Genomic DNA, 26,763 nt, shown 5'->3' on the forward strand with positions numbered 1-26,763 from the left:
CCCACTGCAGCAACAATGGTGGTCCAATGGTCAGACAGAACGTTATCCATTCCAAACTAATATCTGACCCCAGTTCAAATTATTTGGGCCCTCTGCAGAATGTTTTTAATAAAAATCACAAATTAATGAATTCAAGTCTATGTGAGATTAATTTAGTAAATTTCCTGGGGAATTGCCAGCCAATAAAATGTTGGAAAAGGGGATATTAATATTCTCTGAACCTAAATTGAGTCAGTCAATTCCCCTTTAGCGCAGTAAAAATAGAGTTTGGCCATGAGCAGAAAGGAGAGTGCTTCAGGGCTTCAACCTCCGCCTGGGTGACTCATGGTAGGGAAGCAGCCTTCTCCAATTGGTTGTTTTCTTTTTATTCTTGCTGTTTTAAAACCCTTAGTTGTGTTGTCCTCAGGTAGAATGTAATAAGAATAATATTATATTGTGTACAGTAACTTAATTGTCTTAGTTGATCTATGTTGTTAGGTCAAACCATCCTGAGAAACCAGGACTTATGCTGCTTCTTTTCCCCTATGCGCTTTACTCAATACTCCAAACAGTGGAAAATCACTGAAAATGTCATTAAACTTGAAAGTGTTTTTCGACAGTAACCTCATCACCAGGTGCGAATGTAATCGTATGTGGCATCAGAGGACCTTTTCACAGAAAGATTGTTAAAATGGGGCCGGTGGAGAGCATTGGCTGAACCGGTGCCAAACCCCAAGACCCATCAAATGTTCTCTCAAACATCAACAAAAATCCAGCACTGAACAAATCCTAGTTCTCCAGTGTGCAAACATGTAAGCCTATGTAGTTATCAGTTTGAGCAACTTTAGGCTTATGTTTACTGTGAACACTCAGGCTGTACCCCGCAGCCATTCCTATACCACCAGACATGTGGGTAACCCCTGTCTCTCTATCCCCTACTCTGCCACATACAAACTGCATGCCCCCTGTCTGTAAACAGCACCATGCAGAGCTGAACACCAGTGGACTCTTAAAGACTATCTTCTGCCCTATCCCTATCTCAGAAGGGGGTAGCAGCCTTTATTGCCACAAGGGAGAGGGAGACAGAGCTGTCCAAACAGCTCATCATCGTCCACAGTCAGACGTTTAGTGGCGATGCACAGTGACTCACCTAGCTGGGTCAGTTTGACACTCTCAGAATAAGCAAATTCATGCAGCTACAGACAACTTAGATTAGAACCTCTCAGACAGCCATCTGGACGCTCTGTGATGTGACCATGAATACAACAGTAGAGCCACAGATCAAAGACCACTCTGATGTAGCATCTCTCTTTGAAGTTATAAGGACCCTGAGCACTGACAGTGGCAACTTAATTGGGGAGGATAGGCTCATAGTAATACCTGGAACCGAACTTACGGAATGGTATGAAACACAAACACATGGTTTCTTAAACACATCAAGACAAAAACTTATGTCAGCATTGACAAAAGCCTCAAGCTCCTGAGAGTTCCAGAAAAACACCCCATTGCGATGCTACAGATCTACACAAGACACGTGTCAAACAAGCCTCCCTCTGCAGAAACCTGGGTTGTGATCTGCAAGCACAAATCTTGGGAAATCTTCCTGAAAAGGAGCTTCCACTTCAAACTTAGTTGAAGTACACTTATTTTGTAAGGTTTGTTTCAAGGTATTTTCAAGGTCATTGAATGAAACCCTGCTCTCTTGAAGATGGGTCCCTCAACGCTCAGGAGACTCGTTTCTGTCCTTTGTGTAACACTTTACCTGCCACATCCACTGAGGCATTCATATCAGTCAAGCTTCACTGTTCATGTGGTAATCTACCCTCTCTAGCGGCAGTACTAGTATCTACACTGCACTACCAACTGAGTTCCTTTGATTCCAGTAGAACCGCTTCACTTGACAAGATATGAAAACCCCGAAACAATTACATCTAAGAAAATTAGCCACCCCAGAACTTCAATTAGAAAGATGTCCTTTATTAGACAGAAAAAACCATAGGCTATTATCTGTTTTATGTGACAAGATATATGGTACACTTGCTAATCAAAGTTGGTATCAAACATTCTTTAAACAATCCTACATTACACCTTAGAGGATGATCAGTCAAAGCAGTGAGCGGGTCACTGTACACTAGTGTTAGTCTTATTTTAGGATGGTGGAATAGACAGTCCTAACTTCCACCCATCATAATTAGTGAAAACAAGCTATAAGACAGGAACAGCAAATCCACCCCCCTTTCTCACCTTTATCAAAACTACTTCTTCCATCACCAAGATTCAACACATTTTCATCAAACACAAAATCAAAACTTCAAACAACTTTTAAGAAAGATTATATGTTACCAGTGGTGTAAAGTACTTAAGTAGTACTAAAGTATTTTTACTTTTAAGTATTTTTTGGGGGTATATGTACTTTACTATTTATATTTTTGACAACTTTTACTTTACTACATTCCTAAAAAAAAAACTAACATTTTACTCCAAACATTTCCCCTGACACCCAAAAGTACTCGCTACATTTTGAATGCTTAACAGAACAGGAAAATTGTCAAATTCACACTTTTCAAGAGAACATCCCTGGTCATCTCTACCGCCTCTGATCGGGAGGGCTCACGAAACACAAATGCTTATTTTGTAAATTATGTCTGAGTGTTGGAGTGTGCCCCTGGCTATCCGTAAATTAAAAAAACACAAATATTGTGCTTTCTTCTGGTTTGCTTAATATAATTAGAAATGTATACTTTTACTTTTGATACGTAAGTATATTTAAAACAAATACTTTTACACAAGTAGTATTTTACTGGGTGACTTTCACTTTTTACTTTTCTATTAAGGCATCTTTACTTTTACTCAAGTATGACAATTGGGTACTTTTCCCACCACTGCATGTTACGTGTACATAGTCTGAATATACTTATAGAATGGGAAGGCCTCTGATGATGGTAAATGCAGTGTGGCACATACAGGACACACATGCATAGATAACATACTGAATCACACTATAAACCTCTACACAAAGAGGAGGAAGAACCCGTTACATTTTGAGGGCCGTATTTACAGCAAACGTACATGGTCAAATCATGCATTCCATTTGCCAATTCACTGCATGGGTTATTTTACACAAACACGGAAAGTGCATGTATAGGGTTAAACTAAATACTCTTTAAAACAATAAGTGGATTTTCTCATAATAAAATCCATGTACAAAATAAACATATTTTCCAACTATTTGCCTTTAACCTCCCACCAACATATTTTTGCTCTACAAATAAAACAATTCCTGTAAATAGCATTGTGTATTTCAATACTCTACTTTATCAATCAAGTCTGATTGAATCCCTCCACCCCATGTAAGGTAACAGATCGGTCATAGAACTGGTTTAACGTCAAAGGTTCAGAGCCAGAGAGTACGGAGGGTAAAACCCGACATAGATGTGCTACGACCTTGAATATGTCCTAGGCCTGAATTTTGACACAATGGGTGTGCCAGAAAACAGGTTTTTCTAGTATGCGATTCAGTGACCGGTAAAAACTGCTTCATGAAACCCACAACGACAAACTATTAAGATCCTGTATTACTCAATCCAGTCTCTGGACGAGAGACACTATTAGTTAAGACTATTCGATTATTAACCAAATATTGGCTCATACTGTGAGTCAAGGGGATACGACCATAGCAACGAGAAAGATTGAGAGGTTACATAGAGTACTAGTAACTATCAGGAAGGCCATTTTATATCCAAAGTGCTCATATAAAGATGACATCTATACGGTCCAGTTTTGATTAGACATAGTCGATAATAAAATGTACTGTCAAATAGCCCTCTAAAGGGCCTTCACCTGTTTGAATGAGGTACAGTTAACGTTAACATCAGTAAACCTACACAATGAGGAGAGTTTCACTGCAAAGGGTGCCAACCCAAATATTTAAATATTTCCTGATACTGTAGCTGCAGTGAATGACAACACAGTATGATGATGGGATACTGGAGGACTAGGTCTTCTTCTTCAGATCCTCAAAGCGCCGTGACAGATCATCAAAGTCGATGTCATCAGAGCTCGCAGTGTTGCGTCCAACTCCAAAGGAGGAAGTGGGAAGCGTGTCGGGAACTGAGGGCAGCTCAGGGAGGGCGTTGTTATCGTAGATCTGGGATGAAGATCCGGGGCCTGTGGAAAGAACATAGGTTTAGAATGACATTACAAATACACCCCAATGCAACCGTTATGCAAAAAGCAAGCAACAATATCGCTGAAGAGATTGACGCGGGAAAAAAGGAAATATTATTTGAAAACAACTTACCAGATACCTGGGATCGATCAGAAGGTTTAATAGACAGCTCATCAATCTGAAAAATACACACCCATCATGATCTTTCTACCCTGCCTGCATGTTGAAATGTTAAAGTTGTATAGATACATGAGAAGGCAGAGAAAAACAATGTTTGGATGTTAGTATGTGATTGGAGGAGGAATAATCATTGAAGTAGTGCAGAGAAAGTCAACACCACTGGGGTAAGAATTAAGCTCTTGCTTTTTGCTCATAATATAACTAACCTCAAATTGCCTTCACTTCACTATGAAGAACATGGCTTCCCTGCCACATCCAGTAACATACTAGTTTGACAGCAAGCAGATCTGTTTCAGCATATTAAACTCACTCAGAGCATTCAAAAGACAATTGTATGCAGTTCAGCACAAGGTTAGTGATTAGCAGTTAATACCAGCTATTGCCGTTTCCACATTCCATCTGTTCTTATCCAATCCCTATCACGTCCCTGTAGCATAGCACTGTGCTGCAGAGACAAGCGATGGCACAAGCAAACTATAATGAACTCCTCTTCCCTGAAAGGTGAACTGGCCGTCTGTCCATCTGTCTGGAGAAGCAGAAGGGGCAGGGGGCTCTGACACTTACAGACTGGTAGGTGGGAGGGCAGCTCGGCAGCTCAGGGGGCGGCCCTCCTCTCATCGGAGGCTGGAAGTTGTTAAAGGCATCATATGTGCCAACGGAGGGGCCGTTGAACCCTATGGGGCCAGGCATCTAAAGAAAACAAACGTACATGTATAAAACCATCACATTCATATCAACATCTCTATATTTCTTAAAGCTGGAATCCTTAATGGTGAAACAGCCATGTCTGTTGGCGGTATTACAATAACAACGAAGTTACTGCAAACAACTGAGACTGTTTTCTTCCACTGTGACATGGTCGCACACGCGGAATAGAAAAGCATAATATGTACTGCTGCACGAACAATAGCAGTCAGTGGCGCTGTTTTCCCCCTACTGCGGACTCCATCTGTAAGCAGCGATCTCGCCAAACAAGAGGTGTCATTCAAGACACTATAGGGAAAAAAGATGGTCTTACGGCTCCTTTGGGTGTTGGGTAGCTGAACGCTGATGGGGGGCCCATGGGCATAGGCATGGCCCCAGCGGTGAAACCACCGCCGCCACCACCACCACCACCACCTGGCTTCTTGAAGTCAGAGTCCACATCTATGAGGTCAGCCTCCTCGCCTGTACACACCTCTGGCTGCGGGAGGGGGATTAAAATAAAATGTTATTCATCACATGCCTAGTTAACTATTTAGCAGTCTTATGGCTTGGGGGGGGGGGGGCTTTCAGGGTCCTGTTGGTTCCAGACTTATATAGTATATAAATAGTATATAAATAGTAGAGTCAGTCAGGGGGTGGGCACAGCGAGACAGGTTATCATCAGCTACTCACTCTGACCATGGCGTCTGACTCGTAGGGCACGTTGTAGTTCTTGGCAATCTCAATGAGGTAGCGCTCCACCAGGATCTTAGGAGGAGCCTCTACACTCAGTTTGTGCATGAGCTATGGGGTAAAGCAGAGAAATATTTTTTAGGCACAGAAACAAACACATCAACATATACAGTACCAATCAAAAGTTTAGATACACCTACTCATTCAAGGGTTTTTCTTTTTACACATTGTAGAATAATAGTGAAGACATCAAAACTATGAAATGCCACACGTAACAAAAAAAAAAGTGAAACAAATCTAAATATATTTTAGATTCTTCATAGCCACCCTTTGCCATAATGACAGGTTTGCACACTATTGGCATTCTCTCATTCATGAGGAATGCTTTTCCAACAGTCTTGATGGAGCTCCCACTTTCCACCGGTCTAATGTCCAATGCTTGTGTTTCTTGTCCCAAGCAAGTCTCTTCTTATTATTGGTGTCCTTTAGTAGTGGTTTCTTTGTAGCAATTCGACCATGAAGGCCTGATTCACACAGTCTCCTCTGAACAGTTGATGTTGAGCTGTGTCTGTTAAGCATTTATTTGGGCTGCAATTTCTGAGGCTGGTAACTCTAATGAACGTATCCTCTGCAGCAGAGGTAACTCTGGGTCTTTCCTGTGACGGTCCTCATGAGAACCAGTTACATCGTAGCACTTGACGGTTTTTTTGCAGCTGCACAAAGTTCTTGAAATGTTTTGTATTGACTGATCTTCATGCCTTAAAGTAACGATGGACTGTCGTTTCTCTTTGCTTATTTGAGCTGTTCTTGCCATAATATGAACTTGTTATTTTATAAAATAGGGCTATATTATGTATACCACCCCTACCATGTCACAATACAACTGATTGGGATTTCTTTCCTTAATGCATTTGAGACACAAATTAACTTGACACACCTGTTAATTGAAATTGAAATGGAAATGGATTTCAAAAAATATGACTCCAGTCCTTATCACATCAGGCTCAGCCACTGTGTCACACAGAGAAACATGAAGCTGGTTGAGACAATGCCAAGAGTGTGCAAAGCCGTCAAGACAAAGGGTGACTACTTTGAAAGATCTAAAAATATATTTTGATTTGTTTGACACTTTTTTGGTTACTACATGATTCCATGTGTGTTATTTAATATTTTTGATCTACAATGTAGAAAATAGAGTTGTAGAAAATAGTACAAAAAAATCCCTTGAATGAGTAGGTATGTCCAAACTTTTGACTGGTACTGTATCTTGAAGCAGACCATCTCAAAATGCATACCCTGTCATTGACAGTCCCGATTTGGTTTGTCCTACAGAGCTTGCCATACTCCTTGCTGTATTTGGCACACAGCTGATCAGACACCTGTATGGAGAAAGTACAGCATCAAGGATCACAATACAGCAAAAAGTGTACAAACACCATTACATTTAGTTTTTACTGAGGACTAGTTTCAAGTGTTATTAGTCGTATGTAGGGGATACGCAACTAAATGCTTACTTGCAGGTTCCTTCAACAATGCAAAAACAATAAAAGATAAGAATACGAACATCAAGTAAATGGCTCAGTAGAATAGAATAATACATTATAGCATAAATATAATACAGAAAGACACAATTTATAGTCCAATAGTTACATGTGTATTGGGGAAGAGGCAGGGGTGGGATGCAAGTGTTTAAATTAGGCAGTATAATAAGACTAGTCCAAGCGACTAGACATGTTAACGCACATTGCATACTACTCACAATTTTAAGCTCGTTGACCTCAGACTGCAGACGTGGGGCTGCCCAGATGAGAGTGGACACAGCCTCCTGCAGGCCAGGGTCCAGCTCCCTGTCAAGAAACAGACAAATAGGTGTTAAGGACATGGCTTGACAGATTTCCTTTTCACTCGTCTGAAAGCTCAAACGAAAAATGGTCTGTAACATCATGGGCCAAAAGGGGGACGTAAAATTGTGTTGTAAAGTGGTTCCTTGCATCATACAAAATATGTTTATCATTATTGTAAAAATGTAAGCCGCCTATGGACTTCTTTGCATGTGACTCAAAAAAATAGAACACAGCCCCTTGAAAAAAAATACATGTTTTGTCACATAAACCAGATAGGTGCAGTGAAATGTGTAGTTTTACAGGGTGAGCCATAGTAGTACGGCAGCCCCTGGAGTAAATTAGTGTTAAGTAACTTGCTCACGGGCCCAACTACAGATTCTTCACCTTGTCGGCTCGGGTATTCCAACCAGCAACATTTTGTTAATGGCTCAACGCTCTAACCTATAGGATACCTGCCGCCCTTTAAGGCTCTCCTGGAGAATGGTTGGCAATCCTTAAAATAGCGTAAATCATTTTTACACTTACAACCAAATACTATTTAATGAATAAGGGATCAAATGGCTTATGTCGGCTACTTCAAAGCAAAGTAGAATACTAAGACATGTTTATCTATAACCATGTAAGGCTGAAATATTAAGGTTTTCGTGGAGATCTATTGACAGGATAGGAGTCATTTCAAAATTAGGCTACTCTTGGGGCCGGGGCGATACTCGTTAGTCCCGTGGCATGGAAACAAAACACAAAGCGGATTTAACGTCTTTAGGAAAACAGCCCTAATGTTGGAAACAAACATTATGTTGTCATCCAGTCATTTATGTATTTTCCAAGCTATAGCACACAGTATTTTACATACAGCAGGTTTTTAAAAAGGAACAAAGTATTGGATCCACTTCGGGTTTTCATTTTTGCCATGGAAGAAATATTGCGCCACTGGTATTGTCCAGGCTCTAGCTATTCTAATAATATGTTTTAACACTGTCAGAATGACATGCCCAATGTTGAATAGAGGGGAATAGAGTCAACTCCAATTGAGTGTTTGAGATGCGTTTTTTATAACAGGAGTAGGTTAACTCACCCGTTTATCATCTGCGTGAGGGTAGTTTTTTTGCGTGAGGGTAGTTTTTACATTTTTGTAGGTCATCGGACATGACATTAATACATGCTATTAGCTAAATACTTAACTAACCAGGCTACACCATATGTTTTGAATTGGCTAACTAGTCCGTTTGTTTGTCTATCATTATTTTATAGGGCATAGTCTAGCTGCTGCAATCTCTCCCCTCAGGCCCAATGACACTGGCATATATGCAGGGGATGCACATGACTTTTCCAGGATTTTCATGGCCGTATGATCCGTTTCTAAACCAAAAATGTAGTGTTTCTGGGCAAATAACTCACTAACTAGCAAGGAATATCAACAAATGTGCTCTGAACTTTGATCACGTGATCTCGTGACCGCAAAACCGCCTGTCAATGCAATAATTCTGCTCTGATGCGCTCTGCAGAAATTGGGAGAAAAGCGCGCAACACATGCCCTGAAGGATAAACTCAAACACCGATAATAGGGCAAGGAGTTTTTCCTTGACCAGGATAAATTTTGGCTCTTCTTTCAATTGCCTTTACTCGATTCCATGCATCCTCTCTCGTTTCGGTCTCAAAACGCATTGGAAGAGAAGTCCCAAGGCTGCCCCCCTCCTCCAATGTGTTTAGAGAAGGAGGCAAGGAAATAAATAATTGAGAAAGAGCCTCCTTGTCAGAGTCCTCTAGGCTGGCTCATTTACTTCATGGACTGGATGAGGCCAAAGCGAGCCAGCAGCAGGTCACAGTACAGTTCTAGGATTTCCATGGCCTCTACCAAGTAGTCCTCTCTGATGATGTGCTCCACACGTATCCGTGCTCGCTCATCCTTCCCTGTTGACAGGTAGTCTGCAATCTCCTTCCGCGCCTTCTGAGCTAGCTCAGCTACAAAGAGACAGAAGATCCATTCTGTAAGCATTTAATTTAAAGACAACCCGAGATACAAAAATGTAAATTAACAGAGACTGGGCTACAGCTTGCACGGTGTCTGTGTGTATGTACAGTACCAGTCAAGGGTTTGGACACGCCCACTCATTCATGGGTTTTTCGTTATTTTAACTATTTTCTACATTGTAGAATAGTGAAGACATTAAAACTATGAAATAACACATGGAATCATGTGGTAACCCCCAAAAAATGTTAAACAAATCTAAATATATTTTATAGTTGAGATTTTTCAAAGTAGCCACCCTTTGCCTTGATGACAGGTTTGCACACTCTTGGCATTCTCTCAACCAGCTTCACCTGGAATGCTTTTGGTTGGCTGCTTTCCCTTCCCTCTGCGGTCCAACTCATCCCAAACCATCTCAATTGGGTTGAGGTCGGGTGATTGTGGAGGCCAGGTCATGTGGTGGGAACCACACATGCAGAGATCAGCTGTTCACCTACTCCGCGTCTCACAAAGACACGGCGGTTGGAACCAAAAATCTCAAATTTGGAGTCATCAGACCATGGGATAGATTTCCACCGGTCTAATGTCCATTTGCTCATGTTTCTTGGCCCAAGAAAGTCTTCTTATTGGTGTCCTTTAGTAGTGGTTTCTCTACAGCAATTTGACCATGAAGGCCTGATTCACAGTTTCCCCTGAACAGTTGATGTTGAGATGTGTGTTACTTGAACTCTGAAGCATTTATTTGGGCTGCAATTTCTGAGGCTGGTAACTCTGATGAACTTATCCTTTGCAGAAGAGGTAACTCTGGGTCTTCCATTCCTGTGGTGGTCCTCACGAGAGCTATTTTCATCACAGCGCTTGATGGTTTTTGCGACTGTACTTGAAGAAACTTTCCGGAAAATGTAATGTTTTAAAGTAATGGTGGACTGTCGTTTCTCTTTGCTTATTTGAGCTGTTCTTGCCACAATATGGACTTGGTCTTTTACCAAATAGGGCTAAATTCTGTATACCACCCCTACGTTGTCACAACACAACTGACTGGCTCAAATGCATTAAAAAAGGAAAGAAATTCGACAAATTAACTTAAGGCACACCTGTTAATTGAAATGCATTCCAGGTGCAACCAGGTGCAACCTCATGAAGCTGGTTGAGAGAATTCCAAGAATGTGCAAAGCTGTCATCAAGGTAAAGGGTGGCTACTTTGAATAATCTCAAATATAAAATGTAGATTTGTTTAACACTTTTTTGGTAACTACATGATTCCATGTGTTATTTCATAGTTTTGATGTATTCACTATTCTACAATGTAGAAAATAGTTAAAATAAAGAAAACCCTTGTAATGAGTAGGTGTGTCCAAACTTTTAACAGGTACTGTAGTTGCCAGGCTCACTTTTCTTTTTCTCCAAGAGCTTCAGGCGATTGATCACCAGTCGGAGATTGACCCGGAGTCTTTCTGCTTTGAATCCTCCACCGAGCATGATGGCCAGCTAAGGAAACAAAATAAGTTGGTATTAAAAAGAGCCAATACATACTGGCAAGCCTGACTATTTCTTTGCCACACTGACATCACCCACCATATTGTTTTCACCTATCCTTTGATCAGAGAACGTGAAGATGAAGGAGATGGGGGAATAAGGAGAGGGAATAAGGAGAGGTTTCGACCCTAGTGAGTCATCACCATCGTATGAGCGTGTTGATGGCCACACCAGTGACTACAGGCAGGTAGGACTGAAGCGGGCATATAAAACAGACAGCCATTGGAGCTAACAGTAGTATCCTCCCTCTGAAACCAATAACTGGCTAACTTACATCGCCTCTATCAGCAATTCAGAAAGTATACACATTTTACTTAGTTTAACAAAATCCACGTTCATGGATCACATAGTAAAGGAAATGGTTAGCTAACTAGCTAGTTTGCACAACAAGGATGAAGAAATCTAGTTAGTTAGCTACCAGTAGTTATGCTAGCAAGATAGCTAGCTAACGTTAGCTAGTTTGATAAACAAAGCAGTGCTGTTTGAATCAAAACGTTTCCAGCTAGCTACAGTAATGTTACCTATAAAAAAAACGATCAACCAATAAAAACATAGTATATATAATAATGTACATGTTATATCTAATACACCATTTGTTTACATTACCTGTTAGTGTCGTTAGCTAGGTAAACAGCTTGTCGAGTTGCTTGACTTCCGTGAATGTGAGCCTTCCTCCTTCTGCGGCACAAAAAAAAACAGATGACTGAGTTACGTCACGGGACATTTTCAGAACGTGGGCGTTTCACACCTGCTGTTTACACCACTAGAAGGCGATGGTGGATTGGAGAGGCATAAAATAGATTCCAATGAAGTTAGACCCCAATGCCATAAATGTACAGTACACTAGCTACATAGCCAGATATGTTTTGAAGAAGACGACCACAATATAGCTGGTCAAACTGCACAGGGCAGCAAGACCGAGTTTCAAAACTACACCCCGCAGCTCTTTTTTTCTTTAGATCATGAAACCATTTAAATATTCACTCACGTGAAAAATAAGCTGCAAGTTGTAGTAGTGTGAACTTTGAACAATAATCACTCATTCATTCAATTATTTAGCTAAATACTAATACACGTTTGTGTCACGTACACCGGAGGTGCAGTAAAATGTGGTTTTACGGGATGGGCCGAGTGTCTGCGGGTTTTCGCTCCTCCCTTGTTGATTGATGAATTAAGATCACATTAGTAAGGAACTCCCACCTGGTTGTCTCGGTGTTGATTGAAAAAAATAAAACAGCAGACCTTCCATGGAATGAGTTTGGCACCCGTTTTACAGGGTCAGCCATAGTAGAATGGTGACCCTGGAAAAAATGATGGTTAAGTGCCTTGTCCAAGGGCACATCAGCAGATTTTTCACCTGCTGCCCACAGATCGATTAGCTGAACAGATTAATAGTGTGAATCTAATTGGTCACAAAAAGTCTGAATAAATTACATCATGACAAGTTTAGCTTTTTATTTTTATTGCAAATTACAAACTTGCGAGAGCACTGGTTAACATAAATTGCAGCTTTCGCTTTAAAAATCTGTACAAAGAAATACGCATTACCATAACACATACATCATCATAACAATCTAAATGTTACAACTTAAGTTTGCTGGCTGAGACTTCTTTGTGTTTCTTCTTCTTGGAGCCCGGGTCCTTGGCTCCTTTGATCTGGCTCTTCACTTGGTCTTGTAGTTGGGAGAAGAAGGCGGAGGAGGAGCGGAGAGCTTTATCCTTCCCCTCATCCTTGAACAGAGAACAAATAAAAAAAAGCTCAACATTATTTTAAAGAAATTATTTGCAACTGTGACAGCTGAATCCTAGCTATTGTAATAAATACAAATGAAAATGTGTACAGAACACAATGGCCTTATCAGTTTATATTGATCACACAAATATAATGGAGGGGCTTGCATTTGAAAGACGATGTCAACTAAATATAAAAACGAGACCTGCAGAAAGAAAACACTGACCTTTAATAATGTTGCTTTGCCTCCCTTTGTGAGTTTCTTGAGGTTTTCTGCCACCTCTGCCTTTGATTGTTTCTTATTCTCTCCAGTTCTGTTAGCCTCCTTCAGTTTCTGTTTCTTCTCCTTCTCGTGGATCTTGACGCGCTTCACCTTCTTCTTCTTGCGTCTCTCTCGTTTCTTGTCTGTGGAGGTCTTTTCAGAGTCACCCAGCACGTCGCCAGCCTTGTTTTTCTCCTAAGATCAGAAAGGAAATGGTGTTACCCTGGCCTCAGAAGCATCTACTAAAAGCCTACTATGATGGAAAACACAGTAGTTAATTGGTTGTCTTCAACCCTTGAATGCTTTTGTACACGTCAGTATACTCCACTAGATTTCCCATAACATGAAACATATTGGAAAGGGATGCATGACAAACCTTGACTTCCTCTGGAGCCAATAGAGAGCCACTACTAGCACTGACTGGCGCAACTTCCTCCATAGCAATAGAAGGCAAATTGGAGACAACTTTCACTTCAGGAACAGGCTGCAGGACACAAAGAAAAGGTCAAACAGATCAATATTGTGCAAAAAGCGTTCCCTTCATTATAAACTGGGTGGTTCGAACGCCGAATGCTGATTTTCTGAAAGCCCTGGTATAGCATTGTATTCGGGTATGACAAAACATTTATTTTTAAGCCACGGCCCAGAGCTGTATCCAGGCACTCCGCATTGCATCGTGCATAACAGCCTTTAGCCGTGGTATATTGGCCATATACCTCACCCCCTTGTGCCTTATTGCTTAAATATAGAATCTTTAAAATACCAGAATTTATGCTTGTTGTCATGCAAATGCTACAGTGTTCCACATAAAACATACAAACACATGACAAAGTACAGAACAGTAATAGACAAGAACATCATAAGATATTACATGAAATAAATAAGTTATATATAGGAAAGACAGAGACAACAAAAATACTACTTACGCACTATTCTTATATACAGTACAGTTAAATGAGATCTTTAAAAAGATTAGAGATGCTGTGATACCAGATGTTTTTTTAAAGCGAAACTTGCTTTTTGCCCGTGTAACCTCTGGTGGTAGAGCGTTCCACAATGACATGCCTCTACACATAACTGAGTGACGTAAATTTGTTTTTGGTTGAGTGTCATGTATGTCTGTTTGAAGTGTATGCAAATAGATTATACAAGAAGTTAGGCATTTTCAACACACAACTGTTTCTTAAAAAGACTGGAAGAGAAGTAGTCAATTTCTCCTCAACCCCTAACCATGAAAGCCTATCATGGTGCTGATGTTAGTTCTGTGCGTGCAGTTAAGGGCAAGGCGTGCTGCTTTGTTTTGAGCCAGCTGCAGCTTTGCAGTGTCCAGGGCACATGGAAACATTGACAGGAAAACTCACCGGTTTGGGTGTGAAGTGGAAGTTAGAGAGAGCATCAAGTTTAAGGAATAGAGAATCCATGAGCTTTTGAATTTCTACATGGGCTGGGTTTTCTTCATCCTCTGCCTTTTGCTGAAATACAAGGGAAATAGATAGAAATAATATAAATAATCCATTCAACAAACAAAAAAATGCATTAATTGCAATATAGAAAAAAGCCAAGTATGTTCACACTAAAATATAAAGGAATAACTACCTGATTCTGCTTGAGGTACTCTTGCTCATAAACCTCTGCAAGGCTCAGCTTGCTCTTCTCATGGTCCAGAGTCAGCCTCTTCTTGTACTCAAATACCTCTTCCTTAGGCTTCTCCTTGCGCACCACATCATCCCACACCTTGGAAAAAAATACAAGTCCGAAAATAAAATTACCTTTGAAATGTGCCAATGTGGTTTAAATACTGGATAGACCTATACTTGTTCTTTACTCAATGAAACGATGATGACCCATTCAGCTGGATCCAACCGAGAATAGTTGTTCAGTTTGTCAAGATTGATTTATGTCTCTAGAGAGACGGGTTAGCTAACAACGTCATGAAAACGATGCACGCGATTCAATGGTGCAGACGTCCGTGTGTTGTTGTGATTCTGAATGGCCAGATACAGTAGCTAGCAATGACTGACGCTGCCATGTGTGGAATCATAGGTGACTCTTTTCAGCTAGTTTTATCTTGTTCTTGATACTATGTCTTGTTTTGACTGATGTCTATATTAAAATGGCTCAAATTCACTACCTAGCAAAAACTATAACAATGTACTTGAAAGACAAGTTCTTATTGTGCAAATGTGTGTTTTCAATAAACAGTGGAGAAGAAATATAGTTTACATATTGTCAACAATCTAAGCCAACCCAGTCTGTTTTGCCCCGTAGTTGAGCACTGGTCGGTTTCGTTGCTAAACAACCGACCAGTCTATACACTGACCTGGTCTTTAATCCTCTGCTTGATTATGTCCTCCAGCTGCAAAGTGGTTTCCTCTGTTACAGCAGGGGCTGAGAGAAAACAGAGCAAAATGTTACCTGACTGAATAAGCACCCTCTCTGGCACACAAACTTGCAAGAAGTAAAATACTAAACCATTTCCAACGGGACTGAAAGCTAAACTAAAACAGACTGACAAGCATGTGGTATGTACCCATCCTGGAGGCCGAGTCAAATGCCACATCCACCTCAAGAAGGCTGTTCTCTGGGCGAGTCTGAGCAGACACCTCTCCTGTTAGTTGCCATGGCTTCTCTCCCATGGCAGCCTTTTCCAAATCCTGGATCTTTTCAGCCATCTGTGTACGGTAAGAATTTACCATTTCATTAATCTGCTACATAAAGTTATATATACGGCAGATGAAAAAAAAAAGTAAATTAAATGACACAGACCAATTTAGATATTCTAAAACAGCCGAGGAAAAGCTTGCCTTGTCTTGTCGTTTCTCAAAGGATGATTTGGATTCAGGTTCTGTTGTATTTTGAGACTTTCCTCCAAAGATGTCCGCCATGTCTTCTCCCTCACTGGCATCACTTTCTCCAGGTAGGTTAAAGGTCACCCGTTTCAAAGCCTCCTTGGCTTGTCTGCACTCTTCATCCTCAACGAAGTCCCTAAAACAGCAAAGGAACAAACAATTCTTATCTTAATGACAAAATGAATATCCCTGCCCTATATTCCTTTTTGATGCAATTCCAACCATGACATTCATATGAGATTCCTGCATCAGCCACTTACTCATTTTCTTTTTCTTCATCATCCTCCTCATCATCTTGCATCCCATCTATACTGTTGTCCTCATCCTCTGCGTCTGATTGGTCAGCTGTTTGTGCAGGATCATCATCCACAGCATCAAAGAAGTCTTTGTACTTCAGATTCCTGGAACTTTTCAGCTACAGAAAGAACATAGTATATTAATAGAAATTCAGTGTGTTTGGCTACAATAAAGACCAGAAACACCACAGAACAGTAGCTAGGTCTGGCAGAGAGAAAAACTATACGATACATACTGTGCTTGTTTTTTTTGTTTTTTTGGAAGAAACATCTTCACTGAAGAGGCCTACGTCATCATCTTCATCTCCAGAAGGCAAGTCCTGGAAGTAGTCTACGTCACCATCCCCCTCCTTCCCCTCCCTTCTGTCCATATCGTCCAGAAAGGACTCCATCTCTGAGAGCTTGAAGAACCTGTCATCAACCTCTGATGGAGGACCCAGTGGTTTTGACTCTCTCGCCGCTGAGCATTTCTTCTGTTTAGCTTGTTTTTCTAATGCGTCCACATCAAAATCTACATCAGAGTCCTCGTCTGTGTTATCCCCTCTCAAGGCATCCATAGCAGTTTTAAGCATGGGTGGTTCTTCTCCTTGCCCATCATCTTCCAAATCCCCATCTCTCATCTCCTCTTCCATGTCTTCACCATCTTGGTCAACCCCTTCATCTGGCTCCTCATCAGCATCCTCTTCATCAAACAGGATACTCAGAGCTGTATCCAAGGCAGCCTGACTCACTGCTGTCTCAAAGTGCTTCAGCACTGCAGTATTCTGGAGCTCCAGCTCCTGCCATATCTGTTCCTCGTCAAAGTTCTCAACCACCAGCTGGTCCAGAGGGCTTCCCTTTGAGCCTGCTGGCTCGTGGGTTTTGTGTAAATCATACAGGGTCTTAGTGAGATAAGTGAAGTCTGTTGCCACGTCACCCTGAAGACTATACACAAAGAAAAAATAAAATTAGCAATGTTTGTTAGTATTCTTCAAGTAGTACAGCGGTTAGTAACGGTAGCAGTCTTCTTCAACCAACCCTGGCCTTGAAAACCCACAGGGTGTGCAGGGGTTTGTTTTAGCCAGGTACCAATACCTGGCTCAACTAATCAAGTGTAGCTAATGTACTAGAATCAAGTTTATCGGTGCTACTGGGCTATCTTTAAGAATATTTGATGACGTGGTCTAGCTAACCAAACAGGCAATGCTTGCAGATGTTTGCTTGCTATAAGCTAGTTAGCCTTAGCATTGTGTAACGATGGCAGAAAGTAAATGAATAGATTTTTTAAGTTAAACATATCTGGATATTATTATACAAATGTTGCACTTACCTAAGAAAATGTTCTGGATGTGCAGTTTTTATGTTTAGTAGCTTTAAACAACACTCCAACGTGTTACCTATATCCACGGTAGCCATCGTTTTTCCTCACATGTGAACATGTGTGTAACAACAAGATATGCTCCCCCCGGAAACAATCTCTGTTGTGCTACAAAGATCCGGATAGCAGGTCAGGTTAAGATTTAGCAAGCTGGATAGACAACATTAATATCTCAAATAACTATATTTACAAGTGCAATGTACGGTTTTTAATTGAAAAGCAATAAGTGTGCTCTATCGCATTGTCTTGACATTCAAAGCGATTCGCTATCCTACGTTGCACGAATTTTCGAAAATATGGCGGCGTCCGTGTTGAAGGTTGCACGTAAGTATAAATAGCTGATATCTGATAAATATTATTTCACATGTCAAAAAATGTATTTTTAGACTTGATCTCAGGCTACACAAAGTAAGCCAGATTCACTGTTGTTAGTGCAGAATTACTTTCAGCAAGTGTTCCCTGTCGCTAGCTACTTGACTTATCCAGGTAGTATATTCAATCAAATAAGACCCGTACTCCGGAAAAAAACAGCATGGCATGGCTGTACTAATTTATATTGTTACAGGTCTCTCAAAGTGTGTTCTTCACACTTATTCTCCAACCCTGAGGACACTTTCAATCTCAACACCACTCTGCCAAGGTATTCCAGGATCTGTCTGGAAACTGGGAAGGCTAAATCACATCGCTATTGCTGTACCAGACATGGAGAAAGCCACTGCTCTTTACAGAGATGTGCTGGGGGCTCAGGTCAGCGATAAAGTTCCCCTTCCTGAACATGGAGTCTACACTGTCTTTGTGGAGTTGGGTAACACCAAGCTGGAACTGCTGCACCCACTCGGGGAGAAGAGCCCCATTGCAGGCTTCCTACAGAAGAACAAAGCTGGTGGGATGCACCATATCTGCATTGAGGTGAGTCAGTCTGAGCAATGCTGCATATGCTGTTCAGCCCACATGAATGAGCTGTATTCACTCACTCTATCCTTGTCTCCTCATCTGTTCTCTAATGGAATTCTATGTTATTTTTGTGATTTCAGGTTGATGATATCAGTGCAGCGATAATGGATCTGAAGGCTAGGAACATAAGAACCCTGTCAGCTGAACCACGGATAGGCGCTCATGGGAAACCTGTCATGTTCCTCCACCCAAAAGACTGTGATGGAGTACTTGTGGAACTGGAGCAAGCCTGAATACCCACAGGTCTCAAAAACTCTGTAGTTCACAATTAGACGGTTTGAAAATTGGATTCATTATTGCACTTTTTCCACCAGTAATAATGATGGCAAAGGTAGATTTTTAAGAATATGTTTAATACCAGGGTTTTGATCCATTTAAAAAAATGTATCTTTATCTTCCTTAAAAGTAAGTGTCTATTTGCCTCTGCTGTGAATAAATTCTATGATTGACTCTATGCATTGTATGGAGTGTAAAAAATGTCAAATGTATTCATTAATTTCACGTGCAAGTCAAATGTGAAGTGTACATAGATACATGTTTTTATGTGAAACAACTCAACATTTATTTTCACACTGATTTTAACTGAGACGATAGAGCTGCTGGGAAATATTTATTAGGAGCAAATTCAGTAATCATGCACCTTTCAGCTGGCTCTCAGAGGAATGCACTCTCTCATTGTGAAGAAGAGCAAAATGGCCTTTTGATTTGCAACTTCTGATAATCTCAGTTGAGCTTGTTATGCAACAGGACAAATGTCTTAATATAAAAATGTATAAACTGATATGTTAAGCAAATATTGAGTGTCATGAGGTTGTTTCAGTGTACTAAAGCACTAAGCATTTAAGTTTAATTGCATGGACATTTTAAGTAGCCTGTCCAGTCTTTCGTGTTGCAGCAGGCTTTTCTTATTTCCTCAGTGCCGTAGTTCTCCAGGCTGTTAGGAATTGGAGTGAAGAAATGCAAAAGGAATCTCCTCACAGTTTCGGCATGAATATAAATTCATAGCCTTCAGCATATATTCCTAATGACATTAGTCAGGCTCTTGTTTTGGAACTACAGTTCAGGCAATATGTTTGTCGCTGACTTTCTGCAGTGTTAAGCATGTAATAGTTTAATTTGCTGTGAAATAGGTACATTCAGTAGCTTTGCCCAACATTTGTCACCAGTCTGGTGCCTAGATCAACTCATCCTCTGCAGCAGAGGTAACTCTGGGTCTTCCATTCCTGTGGCGGTCCTCATGAGAGCCAGTTTCATCATAGCGCTTGATGGTTTTTGCGACTGCACTTGAAGAAACTTTCAAAGTTCTTGAAATGTTCCGTATTGACTGACCTTCAAGTCTTAAAGTAATGATGGACTGTCGTTTCTCTTTGCTTATTTGAGCTGTTTTTGCCATAATATAGACTTGGCCTTTTACCAAATTGGCCTATATTCTCTATACCCCCCTACCTTGTCACAACACAACTGACTGGCTCAAATGCATTAAGAAGGAAAGAAATTCCACAAATTAACTTTTAAGAAGGCATACCTGTTAATTGAAATGCATTCCAGGTGACTACCTCATGAAGCTGGTTGAGAGAATGCAAAGGGTGGCTATTTGAAGAAACTCAAATATAAAATATATTTTGAATTAACACTTTTTGATACTACATGAATCCATATATGTTATTTCATAGTTTTGATGTCTTCACTATTTTTCTACAGTGTAGAAAATTGTATAAAGAAAAACCCTTGAATGAGTAGGTGTTATAAAACTTTTGACTGGTACTGTATCTTGATTACATAAGTATTCAACCCTCTGACAGTGATTACAGCTGTGAGTCCTTCTGGGTAAGTCTCTTAAGAGCTTTGCACACCTGGATTGTACAATATTTGCACATTATTCTTTAAAAAACTATTCAAGCTCTGTCAAGACATTTTTGAGTATTGCCGTAGACTTTCAAGCCAATTTAAGTCAAAACTGTAACTAGGCAACAGGAACATTCAATGTTGTCTTGGTAAGTAACTCCAGTGTATATTTGGTCTTGTGTTTTAGGTTATTGCCCTGCTAAATGGTGAATTTAGTGTCTGTTGGAAAGCAGACTGAATCAGGTTTCCCTCTAGGATTTTGCCTGTGCTCAGCCATATTCAGTTTATTTTTATAAAAAGATAAGATAGTCCTTGTCGGTGCCACCCCCATGCTTGAAAATATGAAGAGTGGTATTCAGTTGTGTGTTGGATTTTCCCCAAACATAACGCTTTGTATTCAAGTCAAAGTTAATTTCTTTGCCACATTTTTTGCAGTTTTACTTGAGTGCCTTATTGCAAACAGGATGCATGTTTTGGAATATTTTTTTTCTGTAGAGGTTTCCTTTTCTCTGTCAATTAGGTTAATTTTGTGGAGTAACTACAATGTTCAGTTTTCTCCTATCACAGACATAAGTTTATAACTGTTTTAAAGTCACCATTGGACTCAGGGTGAAATCCCTCTCAGGCAACTGAGTTAGGAAGGACGCATGTATCTTTGTAGTGAATGGGTGTATTGATACGCCATCCAAAGTGTAATTAATCACTTCACCATGCAAAAACGGATATTCAATGTCTGCTATTTAAAAAAGAAATCCATCTACCAATAGGTGCTCTTTGCGAGGCATTGGGAAACCTACCTAGTCTTTGTGGTTGAATCTGTTTTTGAAATTCACTGCCTGACTGATGGACCTTACAGATGTGTGGGGTACAGAGATGAGGTAGTCATTCAAAAATCACGTTAAATACTATTATTGCACACAGTGAGTCCATGCAACTTACAGTGGGGCAAAAAAGTATTTAGTCAGCCACCAATTGTGCAAGTTCTCCCACTTAAAAAGATGAGAGGCCTGTAATTTTCATCATAGATACACTTCAACTATGACAGACAAAATGAGAAGAAAAAAAATCCAGAAAATCACATTGTAGGATTTTTAATTAATTTATTTGCAAATTATGGTGGAAAATAAGTATTTGGTCTGTGACACAAAATCTCAATTTCATCCGTTTTAAATTCTGGTTGTAACACAACAAATGTGGAAAAAGTCAGGGGGTGTGAATACTTTCTGAAGGCAATGTAATTCTTTCATAATTTGCCACTGGAAGCAAAGATTAATGGATTATATTGCGTGATATGAAGTAGGATGGTTTCCAATTTCGTCCTCTTTCTGTTTTGTAATGTCATTTTGTTTTGTAATGTAATGTCAGTGAGCTGCACATGGATGCATTAGGAAGAATTACTGGCTTATAGATATATAGACATTATAGACATTCACTCCCCATTCAGTGAAATTTCTTTAAATTCCGTTTTAAACAAAAATGCCACCCTGTTATGTGACTGGTTATCTTAGGTAAAAACAATATAACCTCTTATATCCAATTATGCAACAATATCATTGTAGTTACTTTTGCCACTACCATAAAAGTGAAGAAAATATGATTGAGTTTTTTTTCCTCCCATCTATGCATGATTTCTGTTAGGCTATAGATTTGCTATAGCCTATATATAGCCTATTAATTGTGACCAACACAAAATAATTAGGGTGTCAAATTATGGTGTGTTGTATGGGTCGCACTGCACTCTTTGTAAACCTATTTTTTTCTTCTCTCCAATACCCTGTCCGTCTCGGTGGTCCGGGTGGGGTTTGAGTCTATCGCCTCTGGATGCCGCCACTCCACCTTAACGACCAGAAAAACACCGCTGTTTTACAAACTCAGTGGGAAGCCCAATGGCGAGAACTGCAGTGGGGTTTTTATACACGTTCCGGGGCCGCTTCAACTGGTACTTCTATTTTTCAGATTTCGGGGCTGGCCCGCCTTCTCTCGATGTAATCTGATTCCCTGCAAGTGTCTTGGAAGCATCATCAACAATTCCGAAAGGGAGGTGACTTGAGTGACCGAAGAACATACGTTGAATTCAGCAGGTAAGATAGTGAGTGTGGTCTTCATTTATCTACATATAAATGTTTGATTTATCATTACCGGTATGTCGAAAAGAAAGGTGCTTTTGGGTCCGTTATTCCTAGAGCATCTTTTGAAGAGAGCGGACAGCAACCATGGCATAGGCTCATCATCTGCAACTAGCTAATTCACCAATAGATTTTTAACCGCCTGTTCGACACACTTTTAATGCGGGTACATGTGTTTAATTATTCAATACATTCTGCATTCTCATTTGCTTAATTGCTGGGAATATAAACCTAACCTGAACAAATGTATTGTCAAAATTGTATCTGTAAATTATGGTGTTATATGGAGAAAAACATTCCGTGGCCACATCTACCACAGATGTTGTCATAATCGTAGCAGGCTGTGCGATAAAGTAGCCTAGCCATTGATAAACCTAATATTTTGTTGACTTGTGTAATTGTAAGGGTATCTATGCCCTCTCTGCTTTTGATGCTCTTAGGGTTGATTTATTTTGCCTGTTGTGTACCACTCTGTTCCAGAGCTAGCCATACAAGAGGACAGAGCAGACAGCACACTCACTGTAATTATTTTTGGTGTGTTGTTCTATAGAAACTCAAGGAAACAGGGTTGGTAAGCTCAGTGGAGTCAACTCATGTCCGGTCTGTCTGATGCTGCTGCAAATTGATATAAATGTATTTGAAAGCCTACATAAAATAAAGCCCAACTAAATCTAAAATTGGCCTTTAAATTAGACAAAACCATGTTCTGATTACATTTTGATTGTCCATTAGTCAGGCTTGGTAGGAATTATAACTGCTTCAAGACTGTTGAATTGTAAGATGACAGCTTGATGACAGCATGTTTGGAATTTTTGCCTTAGGGGTTTGATGTCAGTCTTAGCTCAATACAAATGTTTAATGAAGGCCTTGATGTTTTTATTCATTTACACTATATATACACAAATATGTGGACACCCCTTCAAATGAATGGATTCGGCTATTTCAGCCACACCCGTTGCTGACAGGTGCATCAAATCGAGCACACAGCCAAAACAAAACAGTCAAACCACAGCAAAAACCCTCAAACTTCTGAACATACACAATTATCTGAATCAATACAGAAAAATCCCACTACAAGCCAAAGACTTAAAACACTAAAATGACAAGAGTAACTCCTGAACAAATATAGTGGACTATTTAATACTATCTATGACAAACATTGGCAGTAGAATGGCCTCACTGGAAAGCTCAGTGACTTTCAATGTGGCAAGTCCGTTCGTCAAATTTCTGCCCTGCTAGAGCTGCCCCGGTCTACTGTAAGTGCTGTTATTGTGAAGTGGAAAGGTCTAGGAGCAACAACTGCTCAGTCGCGAAGTGGTAGGACACGCAAGCTCACAGAACAGAACTGCCGAGTGCTGAAGCGCCTAGCGTGTAAAAATCTTCTGTCCTCGGTTGCAACACTCATTACCGAGTTCCAAACTGCCTTTGGAAGCAACGTCTGCACAATAACTGTTCGTCGGGAGCTTCATGAAATGGGTTTCCATGACCGAGCAACCGCACACAAGCCTAAGATCACAGTGCCAAGAATCGTCTGGAGTGGCGTAAAGCTCGCTGCTATTGGAGTGATGAATCACGCTTCACCATTTGGCAGCCCGACGGACGAATCTGGATTTGGCGGATGCTGTTTTTCATGGTTCAGGCTAGGCCCCTTAGTTCCAGTGAGGGGAAATCTTAATGCTACAGCTTACAACATTCTAGACGATTCTGTGCTTCCAACTTTGTGGCGACAGTTTGGGGAAGGCCCTTTCCTGTTTCAGCATGACAACGCTCCTGTGCACAAAGCGAGGTCCATACAACAATGGTTTGTTGAGATTGGTGTGGAATAACTTGACTGGCCTGCACAGAACCCCTACCTCAATCTCATCGAACACATTTTTGGGATGAATTGGAATGCCGACTGTGAGCCAGGCCTAATTGCCAAACCTCCGTGCCCAACCACACTAAAGCTCTTTTGGCTGAATGGAAGCAAGTCCCCACAGCAATGTTCCAACATCTAGTGGAAAGCTTTCCCAGAAGAGTGGATGCTGTTATAGCAGCAAAGGGGGGACCAACTCCATATTAATGGCCATTATATTGGAATGAGATGTTCAACGAGCAGGTGTCAACATACTTTTGGTCATGTAGTGTATCTTCCTTTCAGAATGACTGTAAATTAGATTACAGTAACATGATGACTGATTTTGAAGATGAATAAATCATTTTTTTTGGGTTGTTTTACATAATACCCACTGTGCACACTGGTTGAGTCAACGTTGTTTCCATATAATTTCTATGTAATTACAGTGAACCAACATGGAATAGACATTGAATTGAGGTCTGTGCCCAGTGGGTAGTGTCATATCATGAGCAAGTTCATGACCAAATAACATTTGCGTGATAATACTTGCACTTTGTTGTGATTTTACATTCACATTTGGAAATTAAACTTAGTAAATGGCCATTCTGTCCTAGATTAGGTGTCTCGTTTAAAAAGGTCCCCCTGGGGAAGGTGTGCGCAGCTCTGGAGGCACCTTGGTCCCCAGCAGGTGGGCTCACTCCACAGCCGAGACCTGCTTCACGTTCTGGCTGGCTGGCGCCTGGCGGCCCGCCTCCTCCTGACCCTCTCCCCTCTCCCAGCCGTCAGAGAGGGTGCTTCTCTGCTCGTTCCTGTTTTATGTGTGCCACAGGAGCTGAAGGACAAACACTGTGTCGCAGCAGCCTGCTGGGATGCTATTCATGCAGCAGCAGGAGAATTCTAAATTGGACTCTTGTTGATGAGAGAGAGAGCCAAGAGAGAGGTTGTACTGGGGGATCGTGTTTCCCTTCTGCTCAGGCTGACCAAGGTGATGATTATTATGACTGGGACAAGTGAATCAGCTAGGCTTGATCTCTGCTTTAATAGATACCTGGCTATTACCTTATTTACAGCAGTATACTGTACACGTTATCAAGATAAGATCATTCGATTCGGCTGTGGTCCTGTGAATGACAGAAGCAAGTGATGTCTCCATAGTTCACATGTTATGTTTGAACAGAACTGTTTTCACCTCAAAAGCTACTGTCGCACATAGCTGTTTAGGATGTAGGATGCGTCCTTTCATTTCTTTGCAAGCCAGACATGTAGGCTACTGATGTCCAAGGCCAATCAGTTGCCCTCTGGCGGTGGGTTGTGCCCAAGATGAGATGTGTTGAAGGTTGGAGAACTCTCTCTACTGCCTCTTGTGGTGTTTCTAGACATGTCTCTCAGCCTGCAGCGCTCCCAAGGAAATCAGTTTGACAGTTGATTAATGTAGGAACTCGTTTGAGAGATGACAATCACCACCCCAGTTATTGCATGGTATTACTGCCCGGAACATTAGTGTATTTTTGTAGCAGTACAAATGGAAACCTTTTATCAGTAGTTTTTTTCTATTTTCAGATCATTTAAATGTCATATGCTATCTCAAAATTTTAAAAAAACCTATGGTTCAGGAGTAATTTGGATAAAACAGTCTTTGTGATCAGATTTTTTTCGACTATTTTCGTGATTTCTAACCTGGCTCAGAAAGTAGCTTAAAATATGTTTTATATTTGACACACAGACACCTCTGTGAGCTGATGTTTTAAACCTGTGGTAATGTTCCTTTAGTACAGGATGTTAACCCTGCAGGAGAGTTGTCAGCCGTGTGCTATGACTGGGTTATGAGAGATGTGAATTTGGGATGAGGAGGGTATAATCAGAGTCTACTCTTTGATCTCATGGCATTGGGCCAGCTTTTTCTACTCTAAAACATCCCTGTATGGCCCCATGTATTTCCTTCCTTTCAGAATAGCTGAACTGTTTAGGGGGAATCCATCACATGGCCACTTTGTGTAGTTGCTTGTTTCACTGTTTAAAATGCTCTTTAATTGGGATTGGTGTGAGTTTTCAATTTCCATGATGGTTGTAGTATGTCATCAGGATGTGTATGTTGGAAAGGGGATTTGCATGTTTTCTAGAAGTCGTTGAACCACAGAGACAAGCTGTGTGATTACAATCTCTCATGTTTTACATTTTGATGCATTTTGCTGGGGAACTCAGCCAACATCCAGCCGTGTGATGGCTTCAGAATACTCTGCTCCTCTTCCTTCACTAAAGCGACATAACAAACTCTCCATCTCAGTCGAATGCTAAAAGTGAACAGAGAAATACAACTTTGGAACATCATTAAAGAACTCAACGTTGGATTATTTCCGTCTTTTTAATCCAAACGGTTCTTTCAAAAACTGAAGCTTGTGGCTATATATTTGTCTTTTGAGGCACTGATGTTCATTAATATGAAAGCAAAGTT

At 40.6% G+C, this 26,763-nt stretch overlaps 4 protein-coding genes across 6 annotated transcripts in view; 2 read left to right on the forward strand and 2 right to left on the reverse strand.

The window, feature by feature from the left end:
- Positions 1-1,935: 1,935 nt before the first annotated feature.
- Positions 1,936-11,740, reverse strand: LOC139384393 (IST1 homolog). Of its 3 annotated transcripts, none has more exons than XM_071129142.1 (11): positions 11,660-11,728; positions 11,093-11,246; positions 10,909-11,005; positions 9,330-9,510; positions 7,464-7,551; positions 7,000-7,083; positions 5,705-5,815; positions 5,346-5,510; positions 4,892-5,017; positions 4,280-4,325; positions 1,936-4,146 (listed from the first exon to the last, which is right to left on the reverse strand). In XM_071129142.1, exons 2-11 carry the CDS (start codon positions 11,093-11,095, stop codon positions 3,974-3,976), a joined length of 1,074 nt encoding a protein of 357 aa, XP_070985243.1. In that variant the 5' UTR covers positions 11,096-11,246; positions 11,660-11,728; the 3' UTR covers positions 1,936-3,973. The 3 variants fall into 3 exon arrangements, with proteins under 3 accessions (XP_070985243.1, XP_070985244.1, XP_070985245.1); XM_071129143.1 differs by having other exon boundaries at positions 11,093-11,111; positions 11,660-11,708; XM_071129144.1 differs by lacking the exon at positions 11,093-11,246 and having other exon boundaries at positions 11,660-11,740.
- Positions 11,741-12,490: 750 nt separating this feature from the next.
- On the reverse strand, positions 12,491-17,675 carry LOC139384389 (U3 small nucleolar ribonucleoprotein protein MPP10-like). The gene is made up of 11 exons (XM_071129138.1): positions 17,502-17,675; positions 16,429-17,116; positions 16,157-16,311; positions 15,852-16,032; positions 15,578-15,719; positions 15,368-15,435; positions 14,644-14,781; positions 14,409-14,519; positions 13,424-13,531; positions 13,012-13,242; positions 12,491-12,784 (listed from the first exon to the last, which is right to left on the reverse strand). The coding sequence occupies exons 1-11, from the start codon at positions 17,585-17,587 to the stop codon at positions 12,635-12,637; spliced, it is 2,058 nt and encodes a 685-aa protein (XP_070985239.1). The 5' UTR covers positions 17,588-17,675; the 3' UTR covers positions 12,491-12,634.
- LOC139384394 (methylmalonyl-CoA epimerase, mitochondrial-like) lies at positions 17,661-21,144 on the forward strand. Its single transcript, XM_071129145.1, has 3 exons — positions 17,661-17,873; positions 18,115-18,458; positions 18,584-21,144. The coding sequence occupies exons 1-3, from the start codon at positions 17,846-17,848 to the stop codon at positions 18,734-18,736; spliced, it is 525 nt and encodes a 174-aa protein (XP_070985246.1). The 5' UTR covers positions 17,661-17,845; the 3' UTR covers positions 18,737-21,144.
- A 1,228-nt stretch (positions 21,145-22,372) lies between these two features.
- Positions 22,373-26,763, forward strand: part of LOC139384395 (amyloid-beta A4 precursor protein-binding family A member 2-like) — an 80,488-nt gene continuing 76,097 nt past the window's right edge. Inside the window, exon 1 of the mRNA XM_071129146.1 lies at positions 22,373-22,429. The gene's annotated coding sequence lies outside the window, so the exon portion shown is untranslated. The remainder of the gene's footprint in view (positions 22,430-26,763) is intronic.

Source organism: Oncorhynchus clarkii, chromosome 26, assembly GCF_045791955.1.
Source record: "Oncorhynchus clarkii lewisi isolate Uvic-CL-2024 chromosome 26, UVic_Ocla_1.0, whole genome shotgun sequence".
NCBI lineage: Eukaryota > Metazoa > Chordata > Actinopteri > Salmoniformes > Salmonidae > Oncorhynchus > Oncorhynchus clarkii.